This window comes from Pecten maximus, chromosome 1, assembly GCF_902652985.1.
Source record: "Pecten maximus chromosome 1, xPecMax1.1, whole genome shotgun sequence".
In the NCBI taxonomy this organism is placed as follows: Eukaryota; Metazoa; Mollusca; class Bivalvia; order Pectinida; family Pectinidae; genus Pecten; species Pecten maximus.
In genome coordinates this window covers 27,126,356-27,154,044 of record NC_047015.1, presented here as the reverse complement: position 1 = coordinate 27,154,044, position 27,689 = coordinate 27,126,356, and the positions used below count along the sequence as shown (strand labels likewise).

Sequence of the window (27,689 nt, the reverse complement as noted above, 5' to 3'; positions counted from 1 at the left end):
CTTCTTGAGCCCAAAACTGTTATTTTCTTTCCCCATAGCCCAATAACTGTAGTTACCTTACCTCTTGAGGCCAAAAATTTTTACTTACCGGGCCCCTAAACCCTTACTTTTTTTTTCCCCCCTTGGCCCTTAAATTTCTTTCCCCCCCTTTTTATTACCCTTTAATTTATTCCTTTCCTCTTGTAGGTCCAAAACTGTATAGTTACCTTCCCCTTGTGTCCAAAAAACTGTATTTTTACCCCCCTTTTTTTTCCCCTAACTGTTGGTTTTCCTAAAGGAAAATTACTTTTTTACCCCTTTTGTCCCCCAAAATTTTTTACTGTGGGCCTTACTCTTGTCCAAAAAAAATTTTTTTTTCTACTTTGTAGGCCCTAACCCCTTGTTCCCTTTTAGTACCCTTTCTTAAAAACCCCTCTAGTAGGCCCCTAATTTTAGTTACCTTACCTCTATGTGGCCAAAAACTTATTTTACCTTCCTCTTGTAGGCCAAAATTATGTTTCCTCTTTGTAAATTTAAAATTTACCTTCCTTATTTTTAATCTTTACTTTTTTCCCCCCAAAATTTCTGTTCCTTACCCTTTTGTAGGCCCTAAGTTTTCCTTACCCCTTGTAGGCCCCAAAAGATTGTTACCTTACCTCTATGTGGCCAATAACGTATTTTCCTTACCTCATGTGGCCAAAAAAAAATTTTTGTTTTCCTTCCCTTTTAGGTAATTTTTTTTATTACCTTATTTTAAAAAAAAAATTTTTTTCCTTACAGGGAGGCCCAATAACCGTATTGTTACCCCCTTTAAAACCTAAAGGTTTTCTTCCCCGTAGGGCCCAAAAAATGTTTTTTTCCTCCCTTTTTGGGGCCCAAAAAACGTGTTACCTACCTCTATTTTTCCCAAAAAGAAGTGTACCTTACCTCTATGTAGTCCCAATAACTGTACTATGTTACCTTACCTCTTATGTAGGCCCAATCAAACTGTATATGTACCCTTACCTCTATGTAGCCCAATAACGGTACTATTGTTACCTTACCTCTATGTAGGCCCAATAACTGTATATGTTACCGTACCTCTATGTATGGCCCAATAACTGTACTTGTGTTACCTTTACCTCTATGTAGGTCCCAATAACTGTATCTGTGTTACCTTACCTCTATGTAGGTACCCAATAACTGTACTGCTGTTACCTTACCTCTATGTAGGTCCAATAACTGTATACTGTGTACCCTTACCGCAGATGTTAGGCCCATATGTATATGTTACCTTACCTCTAGTAGGTCCCAATAACTGTACTGTGTTACCTTACCTCTATGTAGGTCCAATAACTGTACTGTGTTACCTTACCTCTATGTAGGCCCAATAACTGTACTGTGTTACCTTACCTCTATGTAGGTCCAATAACTGTACTGTGTTACCTTACCTCTATGTAGGCCCAATAACTGTACTGTGTTACCTTACCTCTATGTAGGTCCAATACTGTACTGGTTACCTTACCTCTATGTAGGTCCCAATAACTGTACTGATGTTACCTTACCTCTATGTAGGTCCAATAACTGTACTGTGTTACCTTACCTCTATGTAGGTCCCAATAACTGTACTGTGTTACCTTACCTCTATGTAGGTCCAATAACTGTACTGTGTTACCTTACCTCTATGTAGGCCCAATAACTGTATATGTTACCTTACCTCTATGTAGGTCCCAATAACTGTACTGTGTTACCTTACCTCTATGTAGGTCCCAATAACTGTACTGTGTTACCTTACCTCTATGTAGGCCCAATAACTGTACTATGTTACCTTACCTCTATGTAGGCCCAATAACTGTATATGTTACCTTACCTCTATGTAGGCCCAATAACTGTACTGTGTTACCTTACCTCTATGTAGGCCCAATAACTGTACTGTGTTACCTTACCTCTATGTAGGCCAATAACTGTATATGTTACCTTACCTCTATGTAGGCCCAATAACTGTACTGTGTTACCTTACCTCTATGTAGGCCCAATAACTGTACTGTGTTACCTTACCTCTATGTAGGTCCCAATAACTGTATATGTTACCTTACCTCTATGTAGGTCCAATAACTGTACTGTGTTACCTTACCTCTATGTAGGCCCAATAACTGTATATGTTACCTTACCTCTATGTAGGCCCAATAACTGTACTGTGTTACCTTACCTCTATGTAGGTCCAATAACTGTATGTGTTACCTTACCTCTATGTAGGCCCAATAACTGTACTGTGTTACCTTACCTCTATGTAGGTCCAATAACTGTATATGTTACCTTACCTCTATGTAGGCCCAATAACTGTACTGTGTTACCTTACCTCTATGTAGGTCCAATAACTGTATATGTTACCTTACCTCTATGTAGGTCCAATAACTGTATATGTTACCTTACCTCTATGTAGGCCCAATAACTGTACTGTGTTACCTTACCTCTATGTAGGCCCAATAACTGTACTGTGTTACCTTACCTCTATGTAGGTCCAATAACTGTATATGTTACCTTACCTCTATGTAGGCCCAATAACTGTACTGTGTTACCTTACCTCTATGTAGGCCCAATAACTGTACTGTGTTACCTTACCTCTATGTAGGCCCAATAACTGTACTGTGTTACCTTACCTCTATGTAGGTCCAATAACTGTATATGTTACCTTACCTCTATGTAGGCCCAATAACTGTACTGTGTTACCTTACCTCTATGTAGGCCCAATAACTGTATATGTTACCTTACCTCTATGTAGGTCCAATAACTGTATATGTTACCTTACCTCTATGTAGGTCCAATAACTGTACTGTGTTACCTTACCTCTATGTAGGCCCAATAACTGTACTGTGTTACCTTACCTCTATGTAGGCCCAATAACTGTATATGTTACCTTACCTCTATGTAGGTCCAATAACTGTACTGTGTTACCTTACCTCTATGTAGGCCCAATAACTGTATTTGTTACCTTACCTCTATGTAGGTCCAATAACTGTATATGTTACCTTACCTCTATGTAGGCCCAATAACTGTACTGTGTTACCTTACCTCTATGTAGGCCCAATAACTGTACTGTGTTACCTTACCTCTATGTAGGCCCAATAACTGTACTGTGTTACCTTACCTCTATGTAGGCCCAATAACTGTACTGTGTTACCTTACCTCTATGTAGGCCCAATAACTGTATATGTTACCTTACCTCTATGTAGGTCCAATAACTGTATATGTTACCTTACCTCTATGTAGGTCCAATAACTGTATATGTTACCTTACCTCTATGTAGGCCCAATAACTGTACTGTGTTACCTTACCTCTATGTAGGCCCAATAACTGTACTGTGTTACCTTACCTCTATGTAGGCCCAATAACTGTATATGTTACCTTACCTCTATGTAGGTCCAATAACTGTACTATGTTACCTTACCTCTATGTAGGCCCAATAACTGTATATGTTACCTTACCTCTATGTAGGTCCAATAACTGTACTGTGTTACCTTACCTCTATGTAGGTCCAATAACTGTATATGTTACCTTACCTCTATGTAGGTCCAATAACTGTATATGTTACCTTACCTCTATGTAGGCCCAATAACTGTACTGTGTTACCTTACCTCTATGTAGGTCCCAATAACTGTACTGTGTTACCTTACCTCTATGTAGACCCAATAACTGTACTGTGTTACCTTACCTCTATGTAGGCCCAATAACTGTATATGTTACCTTACCTCTATGTAGGTCCAATAACTGTATATGTTACCTTACCTCTATGTAGGTCCAATAACTGTATATGTTACCTTACCTCTATGTAGGTCCAATAACTGTACTATGTTACCTTACCTCTATGTAGGTCCAATAACTGTATATGTTACCTTACCTCTATGTAGGTCCAATAACTGTACTGTGTTACCTTACCTCTATGTAGGTCCAATAACTGTACTGTGTTACCTTACCTCTATGTAGGTCCAATAACTGTACTGTGTTACCTTACCTCTATGTAGGTCCAATAACTGTACTGTGTTACCTTACCTCTATGTAGGCCCAATAACTGTACTGTGTTACCTTACCTCTATGTAGGTCCAATAACTGTACTGTGTTACCTTACCTCTATGTAGGCCCAATAACTGTACTGTGTTACCTTACCTCTATGTAGGTCCAATAACTGTATATGTTACCTTACCTCTATGTAGGTCCAATAACTGTACTGTGTTACCTTACCTCTATGTAGGCCCAATAACTGTATATGTTACCTTACCTCTATGTAGGCCCAATAACTGTATATGTTACCTTACCTCTATGTAGGTCCCAATAACTGTACTATGTTACCTTACCTCTATGTAGGTCCAATAACTGTATATGTTACCTTACCTCTATGTAGGTCCAATAACTGTATATGTTACCTTACCTCTATGTAGGTCCAATAACTACTGTGTTACCTTACCTCTATGTAGGTCCAATAACTGTATATGTTACCTTACCTCTATGTAGGTCCAATAACTGTACTGTGTTACCTTACCTCTATGTAGGCCCAATAACTGTACTGTGTTACCTTACCTCTATGTAGGCCCAATAACTGTATATGTTACCTTACCTCTATGTAGGTCCAATAACTGTATATGTTACCTTACCTCTATGTAGGTCCAATAACTGTATATGTTACCTTACCTCTATGTAGGCCCAATAACTGTACTGTGTTACCTTACCTCTATGTAGGTCCAATAACTGTACTGTGTTACCTTACCTCTATGTAGGTCCAATAACTGTATATGTTACCTTACCTCTATGTAGGTCCAATAACTGTATTTGTTACCTTACCTCTATGTAGGTCCAATAACTGTATATGTTACCTTACCTCTATGTAGGTCCAATAACTGTACTGTGTTACCTTACCTCTATGTAGGTCCAATAACTGTATATGTTACCTTACCTCTATGTAGGTCCAATAACTGTATATGTTACCTTACCTCTATGTAGGTCCAATAACTGTACTGTGTTACCTTACCTCTATGTAGGTCCAATAACTGTATATGTTACCTTACCTCTATGTAGGTCCAATAACTGTACTGTGTTACCTTACCTCTATGTAGGCCCAATAACTGTACTGTGTTACCTTACCTCTATGTAGGTCCAATAACTGTATATGTTACCTTACCTCTATGTAGGCCCAATAACTACTGTGTTACCTTACCTCTATGTAGGTCCAATAACTGTATATGTTCGGTACCTCTATGATGTGGAGTTCAAACTGCCAAGTTTTTCGAATAAATTTGATAGCAAAATTGTCAAATTGATAACGGTTTGTTGATATACAATACTCACCTGAATGTTGATATACAATACTCACCTGTATATTTATATACAATACTCACCTGTGTGTTGTTATACAATACTCACCTGTATGTTGATATACAATACTCACCTGTATGTTTATATACAATACTCACCTGTATGTTGTTATACAATACTCACCTGTATGTTGATATACAATACTCACCTGTATGTTTATATACAATACTCACCTGTATGTTGTTATACAATACTCACCTGTATGTTTATATACAGTACTCACCTGTATGTTTATATACAATACTCACCTGTATGTTGTTATACAATACTCACCTTTATGTTGTTATACAATACTCACCTGTATGTTTATATACAATACTCACCTGTATGTTGATATACAATGCCTGTACATGTATGTTGATATACAATACTCACCTGTATGTTGATACATGATATACAATATTTTGATTAGGAGCGAGAAATCCAGAGGCCACAATCGCGCGGATCATTGTCAGCATCTCCCCAGAATGTCCAGAGAATGGACAGCATATCCAGCTTCAGTGAACCATCTGCCCTCAACACATCGTTCACTCAGGTGAGTATCTGTTGGCAATGTGTTGTATGTTGGTGTTATTTTTATGAATTATGATATTTTCAGTAAACTGTGAATATTTTAACATACCCTTGGAGTCAAATTAATTCTCTGTAGCATTATGTAGGCATTTGTTGTAGTACTAGTGAATATTTTATGTGAAATTTTCGTTAAACAGTTTTTGTACTCATCAGTATGTCAGTAAATTGTCAGTTTGTCTGTACTATAACACTGCACATTGTATGTTGACAACTACACAGACGTCATGTTTATAGTTTATCTGACCTGGAGGGTCAGCAGGATGACCTGTAGTCATCATGTTTATAGTTTATCTGACCTGGGGGGTCAGTAGGATGACCTATAGTCATCATGTTTATAGTTCATCTGACCTGGAGGGTCAGCAGGATGACCTGTAGTCATCATGTTTATAGTTTATCTGACCTGGAGGGTCAGTAGGATGACCTATAGTCATCATGTTTATAGTTCATCTGACCTGGGGGGTCAGTAGGGTGACCTATAGTCATCATGTCTATATATATATATAGTTTATCTGACCTGGGGGGTCAGTAGGATGACCTGTAGTCATCATGTTTATAGTTCATCTGACCTGGAGGGTCACCAGGATGACCTATAGTCATCATGTTTATAGTTCATCTGACCTGGAGGGTCACCAGGATGACCTATAGTCATCATGTTTATAGTTTATCTGACCTGGGGGGTCAGCAGGATGACCTGACGTAGTCATCATGTTTATAGTTTATCTGACCTGGGGGGTCAGTAGGATGACCTATAGTCATCATGTTAATAGTTTATCTGACCTGGGGGGTCAGTAGGGTGACCTATAGTCATCATGTTTATAGAGTTCATCTGACCTGGAGGGTCAGCAGGATGACCTGACGTAGTCATCATGTTTATAGAGTTCATCTGACCTGGAGGGTCAGCAGGATGACCTGTAGTCATCATGTTTATAGTTCATCTGACCTGGAGGGTCAGTAGGGTGACCTATAGTCATCATGTTTATAGTTCATCTGACCTGGAGGGTCAGCAGGGTGACCTGTAGTCATCATGTTTCACCGTGTGAAGTAAACTTCTTACATAATTAACTTCCGAAGTTCTATTGGTTACATTGAGTTGAAACTTGCTAGGAATGATGGTGATGTTGACTAGGTGTTGATGCTTTTCGGGTCAGTTGGAAATCCAAGATGTTTGCTGTCTTAAAAAACATTTAAGCTTTTTCTCCAGTCTCATCAATGGTGATAATGTGCTAAAAAATAGGATTGTTAAGGAAAGGAAGTCGACAAAATGTTATTATTTTGGCCTTATCAACACTTCAACATGGCAGTCGCAGCAACCATTCAATAATAAAATTGTGCAGTCATGGTCACCTATTTTAAATTTCTTCCCAAGTTCTGCAAATGGGATTCAGCTCAAATTTGCCTGAAATGATCCTGAGATGTTCCTGACTAAATGCTGTTAATTTCCATGCTGATTCAAAATCCAAGATGGCTGTTATGGCTGCCATTTTGAAAATCACATTTAAAAAAATATTCTCCAGTTTCACCAGTCGTATTTAGTTTAAACATGCCAGAAAAACTCCAGAGATAGTCCTTATCAAGTGTTATTTTATTTTTCAAACTGGTGCAAATTCCAACATGGATGCTACATTCCAATTTATAACATGATTGCACCGTCATAACTTTCATAAAGACTGACATTTTAAACTTTCTTTAGTTCCATCAACTTGATTTGGATGAAACCTCCTAGGCATGACTCCAAGAGGGTTCTTACCATGCATATGTTGCTGTTTTTCGGGACAACATACTATACACTATTGCAAAATTGTTCTCAGTCCCACAGTGACTATACTGCCACTGAGTATGTATACTCCGCTAGCATTAAGGTCTTTATAGGGCAGATGGCCATTCAGGACCATGGACCACTTGTTATGTCATACGTCCATATACTTCAATTTGATGTGAAGTGTGGACTATGAAGAAATGTTTTCTGCTAGGTGTTTCCATCATTATTGTGTTAATGTGATATTGACCTTGTGTTTGTAGGATGACCTTGACAGGAACTTCCTGTTGTCTCCTGGGAGTAGTGGACTAGGAAGCTTGTCAAAGTCCAGTCTATATGAAAACATCAGGCAAAGTGGTGCTGCCAATCTTCTGGAGAATTTACAGTCACAGCTGAAACTCCGGGAAGGCGAGATTGTACAGTTACAGGTAGTGTAAACATGAAAAATGGCTTCATAATAAACAAATACTGTTGAGGAATGTTAGTTTTCATAGTCTACTTATCATCAACAAGTTAAAAAAAACTTCATGTCAATTATGATGAATAAAGTGTTTGGTGTATAAATTTGTTTAACAGTTTGGTATGAAGTCTTGCTCATATATACTTATGTGAACATTTTTGATGATTGTAGAGTTTTCTACTTGCTAAGAAATGCACTTAATTATTGATAGTAGTTATAACTTTGTTGAAACATGTGACTTAGATATCTTTTACAATGATGTGTTTCAGAGTGACATTCAGCAGTTAGAGAGAACCAGGGAATCCATGGCTAGAGAGCTTGTCAATCTGACCAATCAGAATGAAGATCTTAAGGTCAAGGTTCAGTTATTACCAGAGATTCAGAACCAGATGCAGGTTTGTACATCCAAATATGTTACTGTTGGGATCACATCACTGAAGTCTGATATAATCTGACCACAGTGACCTAACTTGTTGACCTACTGTTGTTTACCTGGTGTCAATTGTATATATATCTGAAGAGTCTTTAAGATATTACATACATTAAATCCTTTATTTTTTGGTGTGGGATTTATTTTCATGACTTTTCTATGTGAGGAAAGTCAATGGTGAATTCCAATTCTTTGCAGTTATCTGTACAAACATAACACAAAAGGATGCTAGCCTTGAATTAAGAGTTAACTTTACGAAAAAAAGTATTCTCAAAATCTAAATGATTTAAATACACACACTCAATACAGGATCGCTGACAACAGATCCCAGGATGTATATCCTGTGTTTGATTAATTGAATCACGAACAACCGGGAATACCCTTAATCGACTGGCAATACCTCTCAGCCCGCCCCTAGTAGGAAATAAATGAATTCTAAGGGGGGGGGGGGGGATATTATTATTTCTGTTTGAAAGTCTGGTTCCAAGACTTAATAGAAAGGGGCAGAGCTTTTTGCCAAGCAGAGGCTTGATATCTGTCAATTACGGTCACTATACAGATATGAATATCTTAGATTTTTTAACTCTCAGAAAATGACTAATTCCATGTGTAGTTTCCACAAAAGTCAATAGTTTTGCCTTTGTTAAGATTTTACATTTTTAGCTCACCTGGACCGAAGGTCCGGTGAGCTTATGTCATAGCACGGCGTCCGTCTTCTCCGTCCGTCAACATTTGCTTCAAATTGCTACTTGTCAAAAAGTTCTTATTGGATTTTGACCAAATTTGGTCAGAAACATCCTTGGGGGAAGGGGAACAGATTTTGCATTAATGTTGATTATGATCCCCAATGGGGCTAAAGGGGCGTGGCCCAATAGGGGAAATAGAGGTTATTTCCTTAAATCGCTACTTGTCATAAAGTTAATAATGGATTTGAACCCAATTTAGTCAATAGCTTCCTTGGGGAAAGGGGAACAGATTTTGCATTAATGGTTGCTGTGACCCTCCATCCCATAACCATGTATAGCATCGCTGGGTGTTAAGGGATAAACACAATTCTGATCTAAAAATAGACCCAACGGTCTATCCCCACCCTAAGGAACTTACTTTCTTTAAACACAATCATGTTGTAAAAACAATACCTGAGGTCTTTTCACACCCTTAAAGATTCTGGACTTTGTTATTTCTTTAAAGCAGTTGGGATCCCCACACTATAACCATATAAACCTAGTAGTGGTATCATTGTTCGAGATTGACAAATAACGCTACGTATTAACGAATTGAACATGAACATAATTTTGACAGTTGGTCAAATCCAACCAGGTGAGCGATACAGGCCCCATGTTATCTCACATAATTGGTTCCATTTCATAAAAAAGTACAGTAAAATCTGTATTGAGTGACCAGCCAGTAAAAAGTAAGCCCACAACAGTTTCTAGGTGATGTATAAGTCTTAACATATGTATTCCATTGACATACTGTCATGACAGCCATACTGCTGAATTTACCTTTATTTTTCTTGAAATATTTAAATTGAGTTAAGTTCCATGTGTTTGTCATCAACAGGAATTAAACCAGAGGTACAATGCCATGCTACAAATGTACGGGGAGAAAGTAGAGGAAGCAGAGGAGCTAAAGATGGATCTCCATGATGTCAAAGAGATGTACAAAACTCAGGTGAGGGCTTAGTATTAAACTCAATATCCAGGTCAAGTACAAAACTCAGGTGAGGGCTTAGTATCAAAATCAATATCCAGGTCAAGTACAAAACTCAGGTGAGGGCTTAGTATTAAACTCAATATCCAGGTCAAGTACAAAACTCAGGTGAGGGCTTAGTATTAAACTCAATATCCAGGTCAAGTACAAAACTCAGGTGAGGGCTTAGTATCTAACTCAATATCCAGGTCAAGTACAAAACTCAGGTGAGGGCTTAGTATCTAACTCAATATCCAGGTCAAGTACAAAACTCAGGTGAGGGCTTAGTATCTAACTCAATATCCAGGTCAAGTACAAAACTCAGGTGAGGGCTTAGTATCTAACTCAATATCCAGGTCAAGTACAAAACTCAGGTGAGGGCTTAGTATCTAACTCAATATCCAGGTCAAGTACAAAACTCAGGTGAGGGCTTAGTATCAAAATCAATATCCAGGTCAAGTACAAATCTCAGGTGAGGTTTTAGTATCTAACTCAGTACCCAGGTGTGCAAACCTCAGGTGAGGTCTTAGTATCTAACTTGGTATCCAAGTATGAGGTCTTAGTATCGAACTTGGTATCCAAGTAAAGTCCAAAACTCAGGTGAGCTCTTAATGTCTAACAGGCCATCCAGAAAAAACGCAAACTTATTTTTGTGAATTAAACAAATATCAATAAATAGGTAGTGGTAGTTTTGTTAGGATGATGATCATTTTAACCAATTTCCTTTAAGCTTGTTATGTAAGTTTATCAGGGGATGGTATATAAAAGTGCATTCATGTAAATTTCTGTTACCATGGTTACCACAGTTGTTGGGTAGGTATCAAAATTGGTATACAAGAGTTTAGAGTAATGGTTCGTTGAACTGTTTGATATCATTAGTTGAGAAAATGGAGGCCTCTGATTTTTGGGATGTATTGGATCAGTGGATTTATTTTTAGTGTACAAGTTACTGTTCTACTTACTATGTTGTGGTAAAATTTAGATAGTGAAGGTATGGTGACTCCTCTGTTATGGTAAAATTTAGATAGTGAAGGTGTGGTGACTCCTCTATGTTATGGTAAAATTTAGATAGTGAAGGTGTGGTGACTCCTCTATGTTATGGTAAAATTTAGATAGTGAAGGTATGGTGACTCTTCTGTTATGGTAAAATTTAGATAGTGAAGGTGTGGTGACTCCTCTGTTATGGTAAAATTTAGATAGTGAAGGTGTGGCGACTCCTCTGTTATGGTAAAATTTAGATAGTGAAGGTGTGGTGACTCCTCTATGTTATGGTAAAATTTAGATAGTGAAGGTGTGTCGACTCCTCTATGTTATGGTAGTGAAGGTATGGTGACTCCTCTATGTTATGGTAAAATTTAGATAGTGAAGGTGTGTCGACTCCTCTATGTTATGGTAAAATTTAGATAGTGAAGGTGTGTCGACTCCTCTATGTTATGGTAAAATTTAGATAGTGAAGGTATGGTGACTCCTCTATGTTATGGTAGTGAAGGTGTGGTGACTCCTCTATGTTATGGTAGTGAAGGTGTGTTAACTCCTCTAGAATCCATTTATTCTATATAGATTTCCCCATCTTTGAACTTTGTTTAACAGTTGGGTCTCAGTATAAAAGCCTATATAATATATTTTATTTAATTTTACAGATTGATCATTTACTTACAAAGTGAGCAGTTCAGAAAAAGGTGCTAAGTGCAATAATATTGAGATGGAACAATCAGCAGGATCTCTAGACCTACATATCTTCTGTAAAGTAGCATGCCCGAATTCAACATGGACAGACATGCATGCTATGATTTAACATTTTCAAAATGACCATTTCACTTGTGAGTGATTGCTTGGATGACAGTTATACTAGATTTTGTGAAATGCAAATCTAAATCCCAGTCATTGTGTAGTATGAAAAATGAGAAAATCCAACATGAGACTTAAAGTCTTAGATATTAAGATTTTTACCAATTGACATGGTTTGAATAACTGGTGATATGTCTAGTGCCAATATGTATGTTTAGGTTTGTTATTGTGTCTATTGTTTGTGATTATTTATGGTGTTACATGCTTCAGGATTACTGTAAGGTTATTACCTAGTTGTTAATGTTTTCTGTTTTTATGTCCAGACTTAATTAATGCATGTACTCATTTGCATCAAACCATTAATGATTTTACAATTATCCATGCCTTCCAGCAAATGAATTGTTTAATACTTATACCATTTTTCTCATGCATTAAGTACATTGTATATCTCAAGATAAATCCCATTTATTTGAATATTTAATTTCTATATTGTTAATGGTAGTTATGGTGATTTATAGAAATGTAGATGTTACAGTTACTACATATTCTCAAAAATTGAAGAAAGAAACTGTAGATGTATATATTTTAGGGAAAATCTTATTTCACACTGTTTGAGTTGAAAGTATCACAATAAATTATTTCTATAGCAAATAATGTGGGTATACCAATTGATAGTTACACTCATCTGCTTAAAATGTGATAGCATGCTATTAAAATGGGGATCATGCAAAAATAAGTACAACTGTACATAATAGTACAATATATAGCGGAATGGATTGGGAGACGGAATCGCATACACACATATAATTCTCCCTGCATCTAATTTATATATATATACATACTTACCAGTGGATTATAAGTTTTTATGTTGGTAATTTATGTAATGCAATACACCCTAGTTATCCAGGTTACTAATATCTATTAAATAAAGGTTTATCCTACTTTGGGCTTTCAACTTAGAACTATATAGTGTATGATTTGTAAGTGGATATGTTACTGTATATATAGTGTAGCTACTACATCACAACCGCTGGATCCACTGTATACCAGTGTCTGTATCACTAGAAATGTTGACTACTCCACTGTATACCCGTGTCTGTACCACTAGAAATGTTTACTACACTGTATACCCGTGTCTGTACCACTAGAAATGTTGACTACTACACTGTATACCAGTGTCTGTATCAGTAGAAATGTTGACTACTACACTGTATACCCGTGTCTGTACCACTAGAAATGTTGACTACTCCACTGTATACCAGTGTCTGTACCACTAGAAATGTTGACTACTCCACTGTATACCCATGTCTGTACCACTAGAAATGTTGACTACTCCACTGTATACCAGTGTCTGTACCACTAGAAATGTTGACTACTCCACTGTATACCTGTGTCTGTATCACTAGAAATGTTGACTACTCCACTGTATACCAGGGTCTGTATCACTAGAAATGTTGACTACTCCACTGTATACCCGTGTCTGTACCACTAGAAATGTTGACTACTCCACTGTATACCAGTGTCTGTACCACTAGAAATGTTGACTACTACACTGTATACCAGGGTCTGTACCACTAGAAATGTTGACTACTCCACTGGATCCACTGTATACCTGTGTCTGTACCACTAGAAATGTTGACTACTCCACTGTATACCAGGGTCTGTACCACTAGAAATGTTGACTACTCCGCTGGATCCACTGTATACCCGTGTCTGTACCACTAGAAATGTTGACTACTCCACTGTATACCAGTGTCTGTACCACTAGAAATGTTGACTACTCCACTGTATACCCGTGTCTGTACCACTAGAAATGTTGACTACTCCACTGTATACCCGTGTCTGTATCAGTAGAAATGTTGACTACTCCACTGTATACCCGTGTCTGTACCACTAGAAATGTTGACTACTCCACTGTATACCCGTGTCTGTATCAGTAGAAATGTTGACTACTCCACTGTATACCAGTGTCTGTACCACTAGAAATGTTGACTACTCCACTGTATACCCGTGTCTGTATCAGTAGAAATGTTGACTACTCCACTGTATACCCGTGTCTGTACCACTAGAAATGTTGACTACTCCACTGTATACCCGTGTCTGTACCACTAGAAATGTTGACTACTCCACTGTATACCCGTGTCTGTATCAGTAGAAATGTTGACTACTCCACTGTATACCAGTGTCTGTACCACTAGAAATGTTGACTACTACACTGTATACCAGGGTCTGTACCACTAGAAATGTTGACTACTCCACTGGATCCACTGTATACCTGTGTCTGTACCACTAGAAATGTTGACTACTCCACTGTATACCAGGGTCTGTACCACTAGAAATGTTGACTACTCCGCTGGATCCACTGTATACCTGTGTCTGTACCACTAAAATTGTTGACTACTCCACTGTATACCTGTGTCTGTACCACTAGAAATGTTGACTACTCCGCTGGATCCACTGTATACCCGTGTCTGTATCACTAGAAATGTTGACTACTCCACTGTATACCAGTGTCTGTACCACTAGAAATGTTGACTACTCCGCTGTATACCTGTGTCTGTACCACTAGAAATGTTGACTACTCCACTGTATACCAGTGTCTGTATCACTAGAAATGTTGACTACTCCACTGTATACCTGTGTCTGTACCAGTAGAAATGTTGACTACTCCACTGTATACCAGTGTCTGTACCACTAGAAATGTTGACTACTCCACTGTATACCAGTGTCTGTACCACTAGAAATGTTGACTACTCCACTGGATCCACTGTATACCAGTGTCTGTACCACTAGAAATGTTGACTACTCCACTGTATACCCGTGTCTGTATCACTAGAAATGTTGACTACTCCACTGTATACCTGTGTCTGTACCAGTAGAAATGTTGACTACTCCACTGGATCCACTGTATACCAGTGTCTGTACCACTAGAAATGTTGACTACTACACTGTATACCCGTGTCTGTACCACTAGAAATGTTGACTACTCCACTGTATACCCGTGTCTGTACCACTAGAAATGTTGACTACTCCACTGTATACCCGTGTCTGTACCACTAGAAATGTTGACTACTCCACTGTATACCAGTGTCTGTATCACTAGAAATGTTGACTACTCCACTGTATACCTGTGTCTGTACCAGTAGAAATGTTGACTACTCCACTGTATACCAGTGTCTGTACCACTAGAAATGTTGACTACTCCACTGTATACCAGTGTCTGTACCACTAGAAATGTTGACTACTCCACTGGATCCACTGTATACCAGTGTCTGTACCACTAGAAATGTTGACTACTACACTGTATACCCGTGTCTGTACCACTAGAAATGTTGACTACTCCACTGTATACCCGTGTCTGTACCACTAGAAATGTTGACTACTCCACTGTATACCCGTGTCTGTCACCACTAGAAATGTTGACTACTCCACTGTATACCCGTGTCTGTACCACTAGAAATGTTGACTACTACACTGTATACCCGTGTCTGTACCACTAGAAATGTTGACTACTACACTGTATACCCGTGTCTGTACCACTAGAAATGTTGACTACTACACTGTATACCCGTGTCTGTACCACTAGAAATGTTGACTACTCCACTGTATACCCGTGTCTGTATCACTAGAAATGTTGACTACTCCACTGTATACCCGTGTCTGTACCACTAGAAATGTTGACTACTCCACTGTATACCAGTGTCTGTACCACTAGAAATGTTGACTACTCCACTGTATACCCGTGTCTGTACCACTAGAAATGTTGACTACTACACTGTATACCCGTGTCTGTACCACTAGAAATGTTTACTTCACTGTATACCCGTGTCTGTACCACTAGAAATGTTGACTACTCCACTGTATACCAGTGTCTGTATCAGTAGAAATGTTGACTACTCCACTGTATACCAGTGTCTGTACCACTAGAAATGTTGACTACTCCACTGTATACCAGTGTCTGTACCACTAGAAATGTTGACTACTCCACTGTATACCAGTGTCTGTATCAATAGAAATGTTGACTACTCCACTGTATACCAGTGTCTGTACCACTAGAAATGTTGACTACTCCACTGTATACCAGTGTCTGTACCACTAGAAATGTTGACTACTCCACTGTATACCAGTGTCTGTTCCACTAGAAATGTTGACTACTCCACTGTATACCAGTGTCTGTACCACTAGAAATGTTGACTACCGAGGGAATTTGTTTCGAGATCTTTTATTGTACTGGACTTATGTAGGATAGTTAATGTACATTCCAAAAACAATGGAAACCCATTGTGTGTAGCTATAGTGTTACTGTGATAAATATTTCCCATGGACTGTGTGCTTGTAAAATTTTGAAAATTTTGTATGAAATTCAAATTGAATAGACAGAATTTTAAAAATTCTGATCTGAATATAAAGTCTTTAAGGAGAGATTCTTGTATCGTGTTCTGGAATTGTTCTATATATTGATCAGATTTGTTTTCAAGATTCCTCAATTTTATTATTTTCCATGTACAGTGATGAGAGAAAGCCTTATTCCTGAAAAAGGAACAAAATCATAGCAAACAAATAGAGATGGGAAGTATGTTGTACTTTACTTAATCATGGTGTCATGTATTCTGGGTCACTGATGACCGAGACACAATTTTACTATTTATTTTATAGGTACATAATGTATATGATGCTGTCTGTTTTTAAGATGAGTATGAATGTGAAAAGGTTTCAAATGTGCACAAATAAGTGGTTGTCTGGATGTCATTTCACATTAAAATGTGGGAAATAAATGAATATGGAACCATTGATTTTGTGATATCATTTTCTGTTCACTGATCTTTTCAAAAACCCTCAGGGGTGATAAAAGAATACAATATCAGATAAGATGTGATGTTGGGTGTCCAAAGATAGTAAAATATCTGGATACTGGTAAGATGTGATGTTGTGTGTCCAAAGCTACTAAGATATCCGGATACTGGTAAGATGTTATGTTGAATGTCCAAAGCTACTAAGATATCCGGATACCGATAAGATGTGATGTTGTGTGTCCAAAGCTACTAAGATATCTGGATACTGGTAAAATGTGAAGTTGGGTTTACAAAGCTAGTAATAGTTGGATACAACGAAGATGTGCAGTCATGAAAAATATATTCATCAACATTTGAAAATACATTGTTTACTTCAATATAAATTAATAAATATGTTTAAAACAAACATTTTCAGTATGATATAACCATCATATTTTTCACTAACAAATGAATGTTAATTTAACTGTTTGTATGACCACTGCTTTCAGAACATTTCTTCCACCTTTTGTAGAAGTTTCCATACAGGAATGTCTTGGCAATGTCCACATAATTATATTAACATGTCGTACACTAAGAGCTACCAGAGCCCTACAGAGCAGACGTTGGATTTCTCGCAATTTTCAGAATCTTTAAATGTCAGTTTGATCTTTTGTATGAACAAATCATGTCTTTCTCCGTGTGATGTGGTCGTAGATGACAGCCTGAACATACTTGCTGGTTTCAATGACAGTTCGAGTGGAATTATCACCAGGTGTGGTAACCTACAAATATACAAAGTTTACTTAAATAAAATCATTCTATAAATGCACAACCTGTCTCAATTAATATGCTGAGATTTGTCTGAATGCCTTTCTCTAGGTAGTTAAAGCTGCTAGTTCCAGTAGGGACATTCCTTTATGTAAGAGTGGTTTTCATATGAATCCTACTCTTACTATGTGTTCATTGAGACACTTTTAACTGTGAGTAATGTCACACTCTTACCTTTGGGTCTACATTGATGATCTTTCTGTCTCTCTTGTTTTTGAACAAAAGTCCTGAGGCATTCTCCGCGATGACCTGGTAGTTGGGCGTTGGGTTGGATGTGGATGTTTGTGTTTCCCAGTTGTAAAAGCTACAAATTATTAAAAAAAATAATACAATGTTATGTTACTAAGACATTTATTTTTTCTTTATTAGTTCAGATATTACATCCATTAACACCAAATTCAAACTGAAAAATGTCCATTTACTGTTAGTAAGTTGCTTTCTTAGTTGTATGTTCATTAGGTTCTAATTGAAGATCACAACATCAACAGTTAAAATTAAAAGATAATTCTAAGATTCAGAAAAGGAATGACTACTTAACTAGACTTTGGCTTGGTAACCAAACTAAAGTATTCACCATTAACACGGCTTATTTTTCCTTGACTAACACAATTTCAGAAGACATAATCATTTTATCAAAAATATGAAGGGCTGTTAAAGGCATACATCAAAACCCAAGAGTTTAATCTTATTTTGTGGAAAATAATCACATTTAGACTGTTATCAATAATCTGCCAGTACCTTAAATCTGATGGTCTTGGTAATAATCTTTTCCTTGCAGCAAAGTAGGGTTCAAAATCCTCAGTTTTCAATCTGTGGGCATAATCTACATAGCCAGAAATCTCCTGGCCACGGGCATTCTTATCTCGGATGAAGATAATTGTCTACAAATATAAAAACATTAGATAGTTTTAGTTTCAAATTTACTGTTCTTCACTTATTTTGTTGTGAAACAACCACTGCCTCATTTCACTGTTACCCAGCACATACTCAATGAATTTATGCAAATTTTATTACCTGAATTTCAAAATGAAGAATATGACATATATATGTTTGACAGAGAACACATGTAATACTTGCATACTATTAATTCACGTAATATAGTATATTATTACACTAAAATATATCAAAATATCTTCAAACCAACACTCCCTCAATGTTTTCAAATATTTGCAGTTGAGATTTAAAATTGTTTCGTTGCTAAAAATAAAAAAGTTTAAAGTGACCTCTTTCAAACAGAGGTTGGCCGCTCATGCTACATGTCTGTTTATCAATCATATAAATTAAACAATGTGCGTGGTCTCTCAATTTCAAAATATGTTCTTATCAATTAGTGATGTTCCCTTCTGATGTACTCTACCCATTTCTTTCCTTTGTGAAAACATGAAATGTAAACATTTTATATCTCTATTGATTTAAACAAGAGGCCCAGCGGGGCCTGTATCGCTCACCTGGTTGGATTTGACCTAACGTTAATACCCGGGGTATCTATATTTGTTGATGTCGAACAATGCTCTATATGGTTATGGGGTTGGGATCTCAAAGGTTTCAAAAATATAACCAAGAAACTAACATCCTAGGGATGGGGAAAGACCCTAAGGCCTATATTTACAACAGGATTGGATCTCTTGTGATGCCAAGCAATGCTATATATGGTTATAGGGTGGGGATCTCTACAGTTTCAAAGATATATCAAAGAAACTCAGTCCCTAGGGGTGGGGAAAGACCACAGGGCCTATTTTTACATCATGATTGTGTTTATCTCTTATGCCCAACAATGCATCCAGTATATATGGTTATGGGGTGGGGATCTCAAGGGTTTAAACTAGTAGCGGTTTAAAGGATTTGCCTCAATTTCCCCTATTAGGCCCAGCCCCTCTGGCTCAAGGGGAGCCACACCATCCGTTTACGCACCTTTTGATCCCATTCGACCAATAATGATCCAGACCAAATTTTATCAAAATCCATTCAGGCATTCAGGACAAGTAAGGATTTACCTTAATTTCTGCTATTGGGCCCCGTCCATCTGTCTCCAGGAGAGCCAGTCATCCTCTGTTTATATGTTTGATTCCCTTTGCCAAATAATGCTCCAGACCACATTTCATCAAAATCCATTCAGGACTAGTAGTGATTTAAAGGATTCACCTCAATTTCCCCTATTGGGCACCGCCCCTGCAGCCCTAGGGGAGCCACACCCTCCTTTTATACAACATTTGATTCCCTTTGCCCAATAATGCTCCAGACCAACTTTCATCAAAATCTATTAGGCGTTCAGGACAAGTAGTGTTTTATAAAAAAAAAAAGGTTGACAGACACCAGACGCCGCACTACGACATAAGCTCACTGGACCTTTGGTCCCGGTGAGTTAAAAAGGAAACACATTAGACAATGGGGTATGTGCTTATGTAACTTACAGTCATTTTTCCACTCCTGTTTGCTTCCTCTCTATGAGCAAGAGCTTTTAAAAATGGGTCTTTGAGTTCCTTTCCTGAACTTGCAAGTGTCCTTGGTAATGAAAGATGCAATAATTACAATATGATTTAATAATTGGTACAACTTTCTCAGAACACTATCTTTGATTTTAAGGTAGAAACACATTCACCTTTATCACTGGAATTGCTATACATAATGATGTATTTTGTTAATTAGCCACTGGCTTGTTCACATGTTACATACTGCAACATCCCAAATATATTAAAGAGTATGTTACAAGATATAAACAAACACTAGATAGAAATCTATATGGCTCTGTGAACCACATTCCCAACAACAGTACAGCCAGCTGTATCATACAAAATACAATGTATGTCCTGTAGCCTAACTGATTTTTTGTTTCGCCCATTGTTTTTTTCATTATAAACTTTAAGGAGGTGCTGTCAAAAGGATGCCTGATAACACCTCTACATTCATATACACTGTATATACTTAAACCTTAAAATTGTTTTAACAAAATACTACCTATACTTTGATATTTAAGGTAGCCCAAAACAAACAGGTTTTATTTGGCTAGCTCATGCGTGTAGAAATTTCCCTTTAGTCTAGTAATAGGATGATATGTAGAATTTGAAAGTGAGGGGTATCAAGTTCATGCTACAGGGCGTAACGTGCAACATATCTGCTACAGGGCGTAACATGCAACATATGTCATAACTCCTTCCTCTACACCTCTATATGATACTATATGTGGTGTGGGAGAAAACGGGTCAGGTCCAATGTACTGACTTTTGTTGACTGCGTTTAGATAGGCGACTGGCCTCCGCTGCTTGTTTCCTGGCTTCAAATTCCTCCCGCTTTAACACCTCTCCACTCCCCCTATATCCAAGTTCCACAACCTGGCGGGCCAATTCTTCATCCTGTCACAAATAGTAATGCACATCAGGATCAAATTTAATGAAAATGCAGACAGATACAGATCTTTGTTATAAACAACACCATCACGATGCTATTTTGTCAAATGTTAACATGCATTTTAGATGAGAGAGGGACATCAGTGACAATACTAGCATCAAACGTTATCTGCATCAGTCGCTGTCAGCTTACTGTAGTTCTAAGTCATTCGAGTAAATGTTTACCTTGTTGCTTTTAATCAAGTGACCGTTATACGTTGTATTTACTGATCATATGAACAAAGGCCTATTACCTCCAAGTAAAACAAATCTATAGGTTTGATCTGTGAGTCCAAAAAGTCTTCATAAGTGTTGAACTCTGCGACAATGTTATCGCCTCCACTGGTCACTTCCTCCTCCATTTTTCACGTTGTTTACATGCCGAACAACACCTGTATTGTTCACATTGCGCATGAAAATATAGATTTTGACTTATCGATAATATGATTGATATGAAGTACTTGCTTACTGAAATGCCACAACGAGATGGTTTTCATAAATATTGATTAAGTACATTAGACTAACTTGTTATATTTGCTAAGTTTAAACTGTTCAAATGTCCGAAAAAAAAAGAAAATAGTTCTTACATTCAGCGTAGTAATTTAAGGCTTCTATAGTAACAAAATCTCGCAAAATCTCGATTATGAAAATAACATTAAAATATTAGTAGGTATTTCGTGACAAGCTTATTTTTTTCGAAAAGATAATTTGTCGTCACAATTTAATTCCAACTATTGAAATTATCTTAATTTGAAGATCGTATTTTTCTCGTCCATCCGATTTGTAAACGAGTCGTCAAGACGACACTGTCATGGCGGCTGCTGTCGCGGTTTAGTATGTTTTGATTTGTTTCAAATGATATAGCCATAATCCTGCTGGGTAGATGTCAGTGACAGCAATATAAATCGATGTTTATCAAATAGTTGTGGATACCTGACATTGAAAGACTCCGATATAATATCTCTGGTAAGTGATAAATGAATGAACAAGCACCTGTTTCAGTACCAGACAACTTTCTTTTTGAAAGTTAAGTCGCGCACATCACTTTGACCAAACCTCAAACAAAATTGAAATTCCATCACATTGCATCTCCATGTTCGGGTTGCAGCACCCGTTTGGATAGTGAACCATTTCTGTTAATTATAACAACTACAATGATTGCAACATTATATTTCCAAGCACAAGTTTGAGTAAGTGTGAACAGACCAAGTATAGCCATGTACCTATGTATCACCTCTTGCAACATGTTAATTACTGTAGAGGTTTAATGCGACGGGAAACTTTTGAAAGGAGCCGCAGTCAACACAATAAAGCCAGAACGGCAGAACAGTGATCTTTTATGATAGAAGTACATGTATTAGTAAGACTTGCCATACAGTCGAACCCATGTTAATACCATCACCAGCAAAGCTAGTCCGAGTTTCCTCAAACCATGGTGTCGGGCCAGAGAAAACTCGGGCTACAGCAAAGCCAACTTTACATACACTACGACTTAAAAACACGGAAATCAGTTCCGCATTAGCAAAGGATCAGACACGTGTATATAGAACTACCCAAAATTAGGCACCATATCGTCTTTAGAATGCATGTATGGCTGCTCAGTTTGTAGAAATGGTGCAGCATCATATGGTGGCATATTTCTGCCATTGAGTTGACAACTTAAAGATGTCGACATATTTCTGAGAAGATGTCAACATCATAAAGAAATATGTCGACATAAACCGAAAAATATGTCGACTTATTAGCTTAATTGCCGAGATAATAACGCCGTGATAATTATCTAGGAAGTCGGAAACTCAGCTTTATATCGTTCAGTGGCATATTTCTGCCAGCCACTTCCTAGATAATTATCATGGCAATATTATCGCGGTAAGTAAACTATTAAGTTGACATATTTTTCGGGATATGTCGACATCTTCTCGGAAAGATGTCGACATCTTTAAGTCGGCAACTCGGTGGCAGAAATATGCCACCATAGCCTCATAATAAATAATTATCACAAGATATAACAATTAGAAAATATTGAATTAAGATCACGATGCAGCATGTTAATGGAAAGAACATTTTACATTAGACTGAGTATAAGTATAAATCTATCATAATAAAACGTTTCTTAGATCATTCTTGACATATATCACTGAGTTTATTAGTAGTGATGTGTGCCATTTACCTGGGGTTACCCATAAAAGCCACACAGTGGCCAATTTACAAAGTGTATAAAGAAACAATACAACATGCACAATACATTCTTTTTTGTAATTATTATTTACAGTGGCAGTCAGTCTCTTATATCATCAAAGTATAAAATATTGTTACGTAGATACATTTTCAAAGACATCAAAATACTAAAACAAACTTAATGTACTAGCACATTACTGTTTATAGAAAGGCATGAAAACACATTGAAATGAGACTGTGCAATGCTGCAAGTCAAGCTTTCCAAGGGTTGGGGGGGTGTCCCTACCAGTGAGGTCTGCTCGACCTGTACTATAGCACAGATCCATGCATTTTGTGACAGATAATGCTCGACCTGTACTATAGCACAGATCCATGCATTTTGTGACTGATAATGGAGAGGTAAAACATCTGTGCTCAATAGTAGACAAAGGGATTATAAAATTATGAAATTTGAATTTCCAGATCTAGCACCATAAATGTGTTATTGTTTTTGGTGAAAAATATGTATATACTGACAGCATTTCTGATTTAAGATGTTAAATGCATGATTTAAATGAAGTTGAGAAACTCTTCTTTCTTTATTGAACATAATCATTTTCAAGTAGCAAGATATATTACCAACAAATACAGAAATACATGCACCTCAAGTATTGGTGACATACGCTTCAACATCGCATACTATTTAACATCAATCTGAACTGGTGCTCGCTTGAGAACAGGAGGAAAGGCATTATATACATCAAAATATTGGAGAATATCCATAAGGAAACATCTCCTCATCCCTCCATCAAGCCACACTTGACACATACATGTTGATGTAGGTGATTCCTTCAAATTAGCACTCCCTCAGATCTGTTAGAAATCTCTCTCTTTTTTTAGCCAGTGCAGCTATCTTTCATGCCAATTACCTTCAACTTGTTGAAATTTGACAGTATTTCTATATAGATATACTGTGTGACCTTAATATTGGCTGTTGTGTGGAGATTAACCTCATCAGTAATTATAGACAGTATTACTGTAAGCATAGAGAAGTAATGATAAAGTTACTCCTTTTCAGGATGAGGTCATTCTTGTTTCTAATTGACTCTGTTATCTCTTGTCTAGATATTCGGTAAATGTCAACTATTCAACTCAATGTGAATGCAGGAATAAAAAATGATAGATTTTAGGACCTTTTTTTCAGAAAACTGAAAAAAGACATGATATTACTTTCAAGTTTCAAAACGGGAAAATATAAATAAAGTATTTGAGATATTATTATTAGATATAATATGTAGTATATATCCTTACAAATCAAATATGTTAGAATGTGAAACTTATATGGACCAAAAATGAGTTACTTAAGCTTGCTCAATATATGGCATTGTCTATATGGAAACCTAATTGTTGAAGCCAGGTGAGGTATGATCTTTTATTAGCATCCTTGTGACTATAATCTAATGTTGACTTTATAACTGACATAGGTTGGCACTTGATGTTGTTGATTGATGGTGTTTTAACATTATTTATAAAATGTTGACATAGTCAGACTGTAACGAGATACAAAATGGTTTCATGGAATTTATCTCAAGAATTATCAGTTAAATTTATTCAGGTGATTAAAGTTGAAAAACTATAGATACATTGTGGAATCCCTGCAGTTACAGATGTTATGTTTTCTCATAACTTTACACAGATATATGTATATTATTGACATATCTGCTGTAGATGTGAAACTGGGTAGAAAAGTGAATGATTGGTAACATTAACAGTATTTCCTATAGAGTTACATTAGTTTCTAGCCAAAAATTGCTCTACAACAACTCTTCATATTTTGGACCAAATTGTCTTTGAAAATTTGTCACTTAAGAATTGTTGGATTCAAGTAAGTATGATTATTGACTATTGTTACAGTATGATTATTGACTATTGTTACAGTATGATTATTGACTATTGTTACAGTATGATTATTGACTATTGTTACAGTATGATTATTGACTATTGTTACAGTATGATTATTGACTATTGTTACATAGAAATAGATTTATAGTTCTCTTTACAACTAAATTGGACAACACATTTTAGTATTGTATACATGTACAATGTACATATTTTTGGGGGTATTTGGGGGTTACCAAAACACACAGATTTTGCTTCTTTGTAACTCTCTCTTTGCAAATTCCATAGAATATTTATTTCAAAGGCTGTTAACAAATGTAGTTGGAATACTACACAGAAATGCAGGTTCTCTTTTTCATGGAGACTCTGTTAATATGTATGCTTTGATATGCATGGCTGCACATTCTAATGATCTGCTGATCTATAACTTTCCTTAAACATACCTGAATTATTTATCATGTCGATGCTCACCTTGACACTGGTTGTATTGGTACTGCTGGATCAGTAAATTTTAACAGTTTGGTTTATTTTTTAGCGTTAACACATAGCAAACCTCTGTCAAGATGGTGCTAACAGATCTGCCTTTTGAGCATGGAGCTCTGATCCACAGCAGATATTCTACGATCCGCCGCCCTGACAGTGCTCCAGTTGGCATCAAAGATGATGAGGAAAGGCGGCGTCAAACCAAATCTTATGCTACATTCCTAAGGTAAACATGAGAACAAATGAAAGTCTTATCCAAAAATGTCACTGATCATACCAATTAGGTAAAAGTAATAACTTAGTTTGCATTAAAGGAGGGAAATGATCAACTAGTCATAACTTCCTTTCAGAGTTGAAGTATGGGGAAGGGAAGATACGTACATTAGCCTAAAGTGTATGTTGTTATTTATTATATTCTCTATCCCAAGATATACAAAATAGACCACTGCATTGTTATATTTTGCTTTTCTAGAGAACAAGAAAGAAAAGTAGGCCCAGAGGGATTTCTTGATTCAAGTAAATACTCACATTCTTTTGTGGTAAAAAAACAAAAACACAAAATGCGAAAATCAGCAGACTCGGCCATTCCTAGCCGTCCTTCAGTCGTTTCCTTCAGTGCCCGAGTGGAGAAGGATGGAAAAGATCACAAGAAGCGGATGAAAGTCATTGAGGTTAGTATTGTTATAAGGGAGGACTCACACATTTAAAAGTGCATGCTTGAGTGTGAAGTGCTATGATTTTAGTCAGTAATAACATGCATGCAAATATTACTACTACAAGGTTTATTACAAGAGATGGTACAGAGGGTTTGAAGCAGGCTGGGGCAGCGTTTGATAACTAACCAAACATATCTGCTTTCCATTATGAGATTTTAGACATATATGTTTTAGACAAAAAGAAACATGAAAAGAAAAAATGTCTTGTTTAATCATGATATTGTCAATTAAAAAACTGTGTGTAATATATTTTACATAGGATATCATATTCGTGATAGGGATGAAATAGTAAACAGTTTGAAAAAACTGATTAACTTCCTCTGACAGAATCTGAAAAAAGATTGTGACTTTTCTGAATATCACCAGTTAAAGAATCATGGAAGTTAGAATGGCTTCATTTCATGTTCAATATTTATAGGTGCCTATGTAAGTTAGACAGTGTAATTAGCTGTGACATTTGTTGAACATATTTGTTTTTCCTTCAATGTTTTATTGAGGATATATGCTACCTTAATGTGAACTATACCTCCTCTATCCCTGTATGATTCTGCCTGTTATGAGAAAATGGAATCCTGAAAAAAATATTACTTTTGTCAAAATCTTTCATAAGTGATTTATGTAAGAATGTAAAATAATTTTGAACCAAAAGATGGCTCTTATTTAAATATCTTTAAGGGAGATAACTCATCAATGGTACAATATGATATAAGGTAGTATATATCCTTAAGGTGTATTTAGTTTCAATCACTACAAATGTGCTAAACTGCCCATTTCCACAGGAAGGCCAGATGTCTCTGCGGGTAATTATAGCAGGTCTATTACACACTAGTGTACAGTAGTTGTACTGACTGACAGTGACTGTGTTAGGGAAAAAAACATTAAATAAATAGATACATAAACAACTATTGGTCAGGTTTATTGTCTATACTGGCACACAATACCAAACACATAACAAATATTTCTGGATTTTAAAGTTAAGATTTCTATTTAGTTAATAGACTATATTGATATTATCACTGTTATAATCTCAATTCATAATTTCAACAAACAACATTTGTTGGCATGACTACAAAGACGTGATGAGTTACCAGACAGTGAATACCTTAGCTGTGTTTTCCATATCTAGATACCAGTATGTAGCTTAGATGTATTTATTCCTAGTATGTTGTTGACACGTAAACACTGAAATAGTTAAATATGATCACATCTTTTGAAGTCATAACAAAAATATTCCACTTTCTATTAGAATGATCTTATTAATGGAGATTTGGTGTTAGAATTTAGAATTCTGTGTATAACACATATAGAGATGCAAGGTTAGTCTGACTATCTTGAACTTCATTTTAACTAAAAAGTTTTAAATTCTGCTGTCATGAACTAACTGTAGAATATCTTTGATATTTAACAATGTAGAAAGATGAATGATA

General features: G+C 36.6%; 3 protein-coding genes across 7 annotated transcripts in view; 2 read left to right on the top strand and 1 right to left on the bottom strand.

The window, feature by feature from the left end:
• The window catches only part of LOC117336870 (TATA element modulatory factor-like), a 54,735-nt gene extending 37,921 nt beyond the window's left edge, over window positions 1-16,814 (top strand). Inside the window, 5 exon segments of the mRNA XM_033897645.1 lie at window positions 5,738-5,860; window positions 7,918-8,082; window positions 8,384-8,509; window positions 10,108-10,218; window positions 11,877-16,814. Of these exon segments, the coding sequence (XP_033753536.1) occupies window positions 5,738-5,860; window positions 7,918-8,082; window positions 8,384-8,509; window positions 10,108-10,218; window positions 11,877-11,900 (549 nt within the window). The 3' untranslated portion in view covers window positions 11,901-16,814.
• On the bottom strand, window positions 16,235-21,417 carry LOC117329116 (cilia- and flagella-associated protein 299-like). Of its 2 annotated transcripts, XM_033886865.1 has the most exons (7): window positions 21,262-21,417; window positions 20,844-20,974; window positions 20,036-20,126; window positions 18,363-18,505; window positions 17,799-17,928; window positions 17,435-17,578; window positions 16,235-17,394 (listed from the first exon to the last, which is right to left on the bottom strand). In XM_033886865.1, exons 1-6 carry the CDS (start codon window positions 21,367-21,369, stop codon window positions 17,480-17,482), a joined length of 702 nt encoding a protein of 233 aa, XP_033742756.1. In that variant the 5' UTR covers window positions 21,370-21,417; the 3' UTR covers window positions 16,235-17,394; window positions 17,435-17,479. The 2 variants fall into 2 exon arrangements, with proteins under 2 accessions (XP_033742756.1, XP_033742750.1); XM_033886859.1 differs by having other exon boundaries at window positions 16,235-17,578.
• Window positions 21,418-21,811: 394 nt separating this feature from the next.
• The window catches only part of LOC117329095 (trichohyalin-like), a 105,820-nt gene continuing 99,942 nt past the window's right edge, over window positions 21,812-27,689 (top strand). For 2 of the 4 annotated variants that reach the window (XM_033886830.1, XM_033886821.1), the window contains exons 1-4: window positions 21,812-21,973; window positions 25,599-25,772; window positions 26,019-26,217; window positions 27,042-27,062. In XM_033886830.1, coding sequence (XP_033742721.1) covers window positions 25,627-25,772; window positions 26,019-26,217; window positions 27,042-27,062 — 366 coding nt within the window. In that variant the 5' untranslated portion in view covers window positions 21,812-21,973; window positions 25,599-25,626. Of the gene's footprint in view, window positions 21,974-25,598; window positions 25,773-26,018; window positions 26,218-27,041; window positions 27,063-27,689 lie in introns of those variants that run through there. The other 2 variants (XM_033886838.1, XM_033886845.1) reach the window with 2 other exon arrangements.

Excerpts from the sequence above, each read along its gene's own strand:
- LOC117329116 (XM_033886859.1), bottom strand. The coding sequence starts at position 21,369 with ATGGAGGAGGAAGTGACCAGTGGAGGCGATAACATTGTCGCAGAGTTC. Across the intron at positions 20,127-20,843 it reads TCTAAACGCAGTCAACAAAA|GACACTTGCAAGTTCAGGAA; the intron begins GTCAGTACATTG and ends TTCATTACCAAG. Across the intron at positions 17,579-17,798 it reads TCATCAATGTAGACCCAAAG|GTTACCACACCTGGTGATAA; the intron begins GTAAGAGTGTGA and ends GTATATTTGTAG.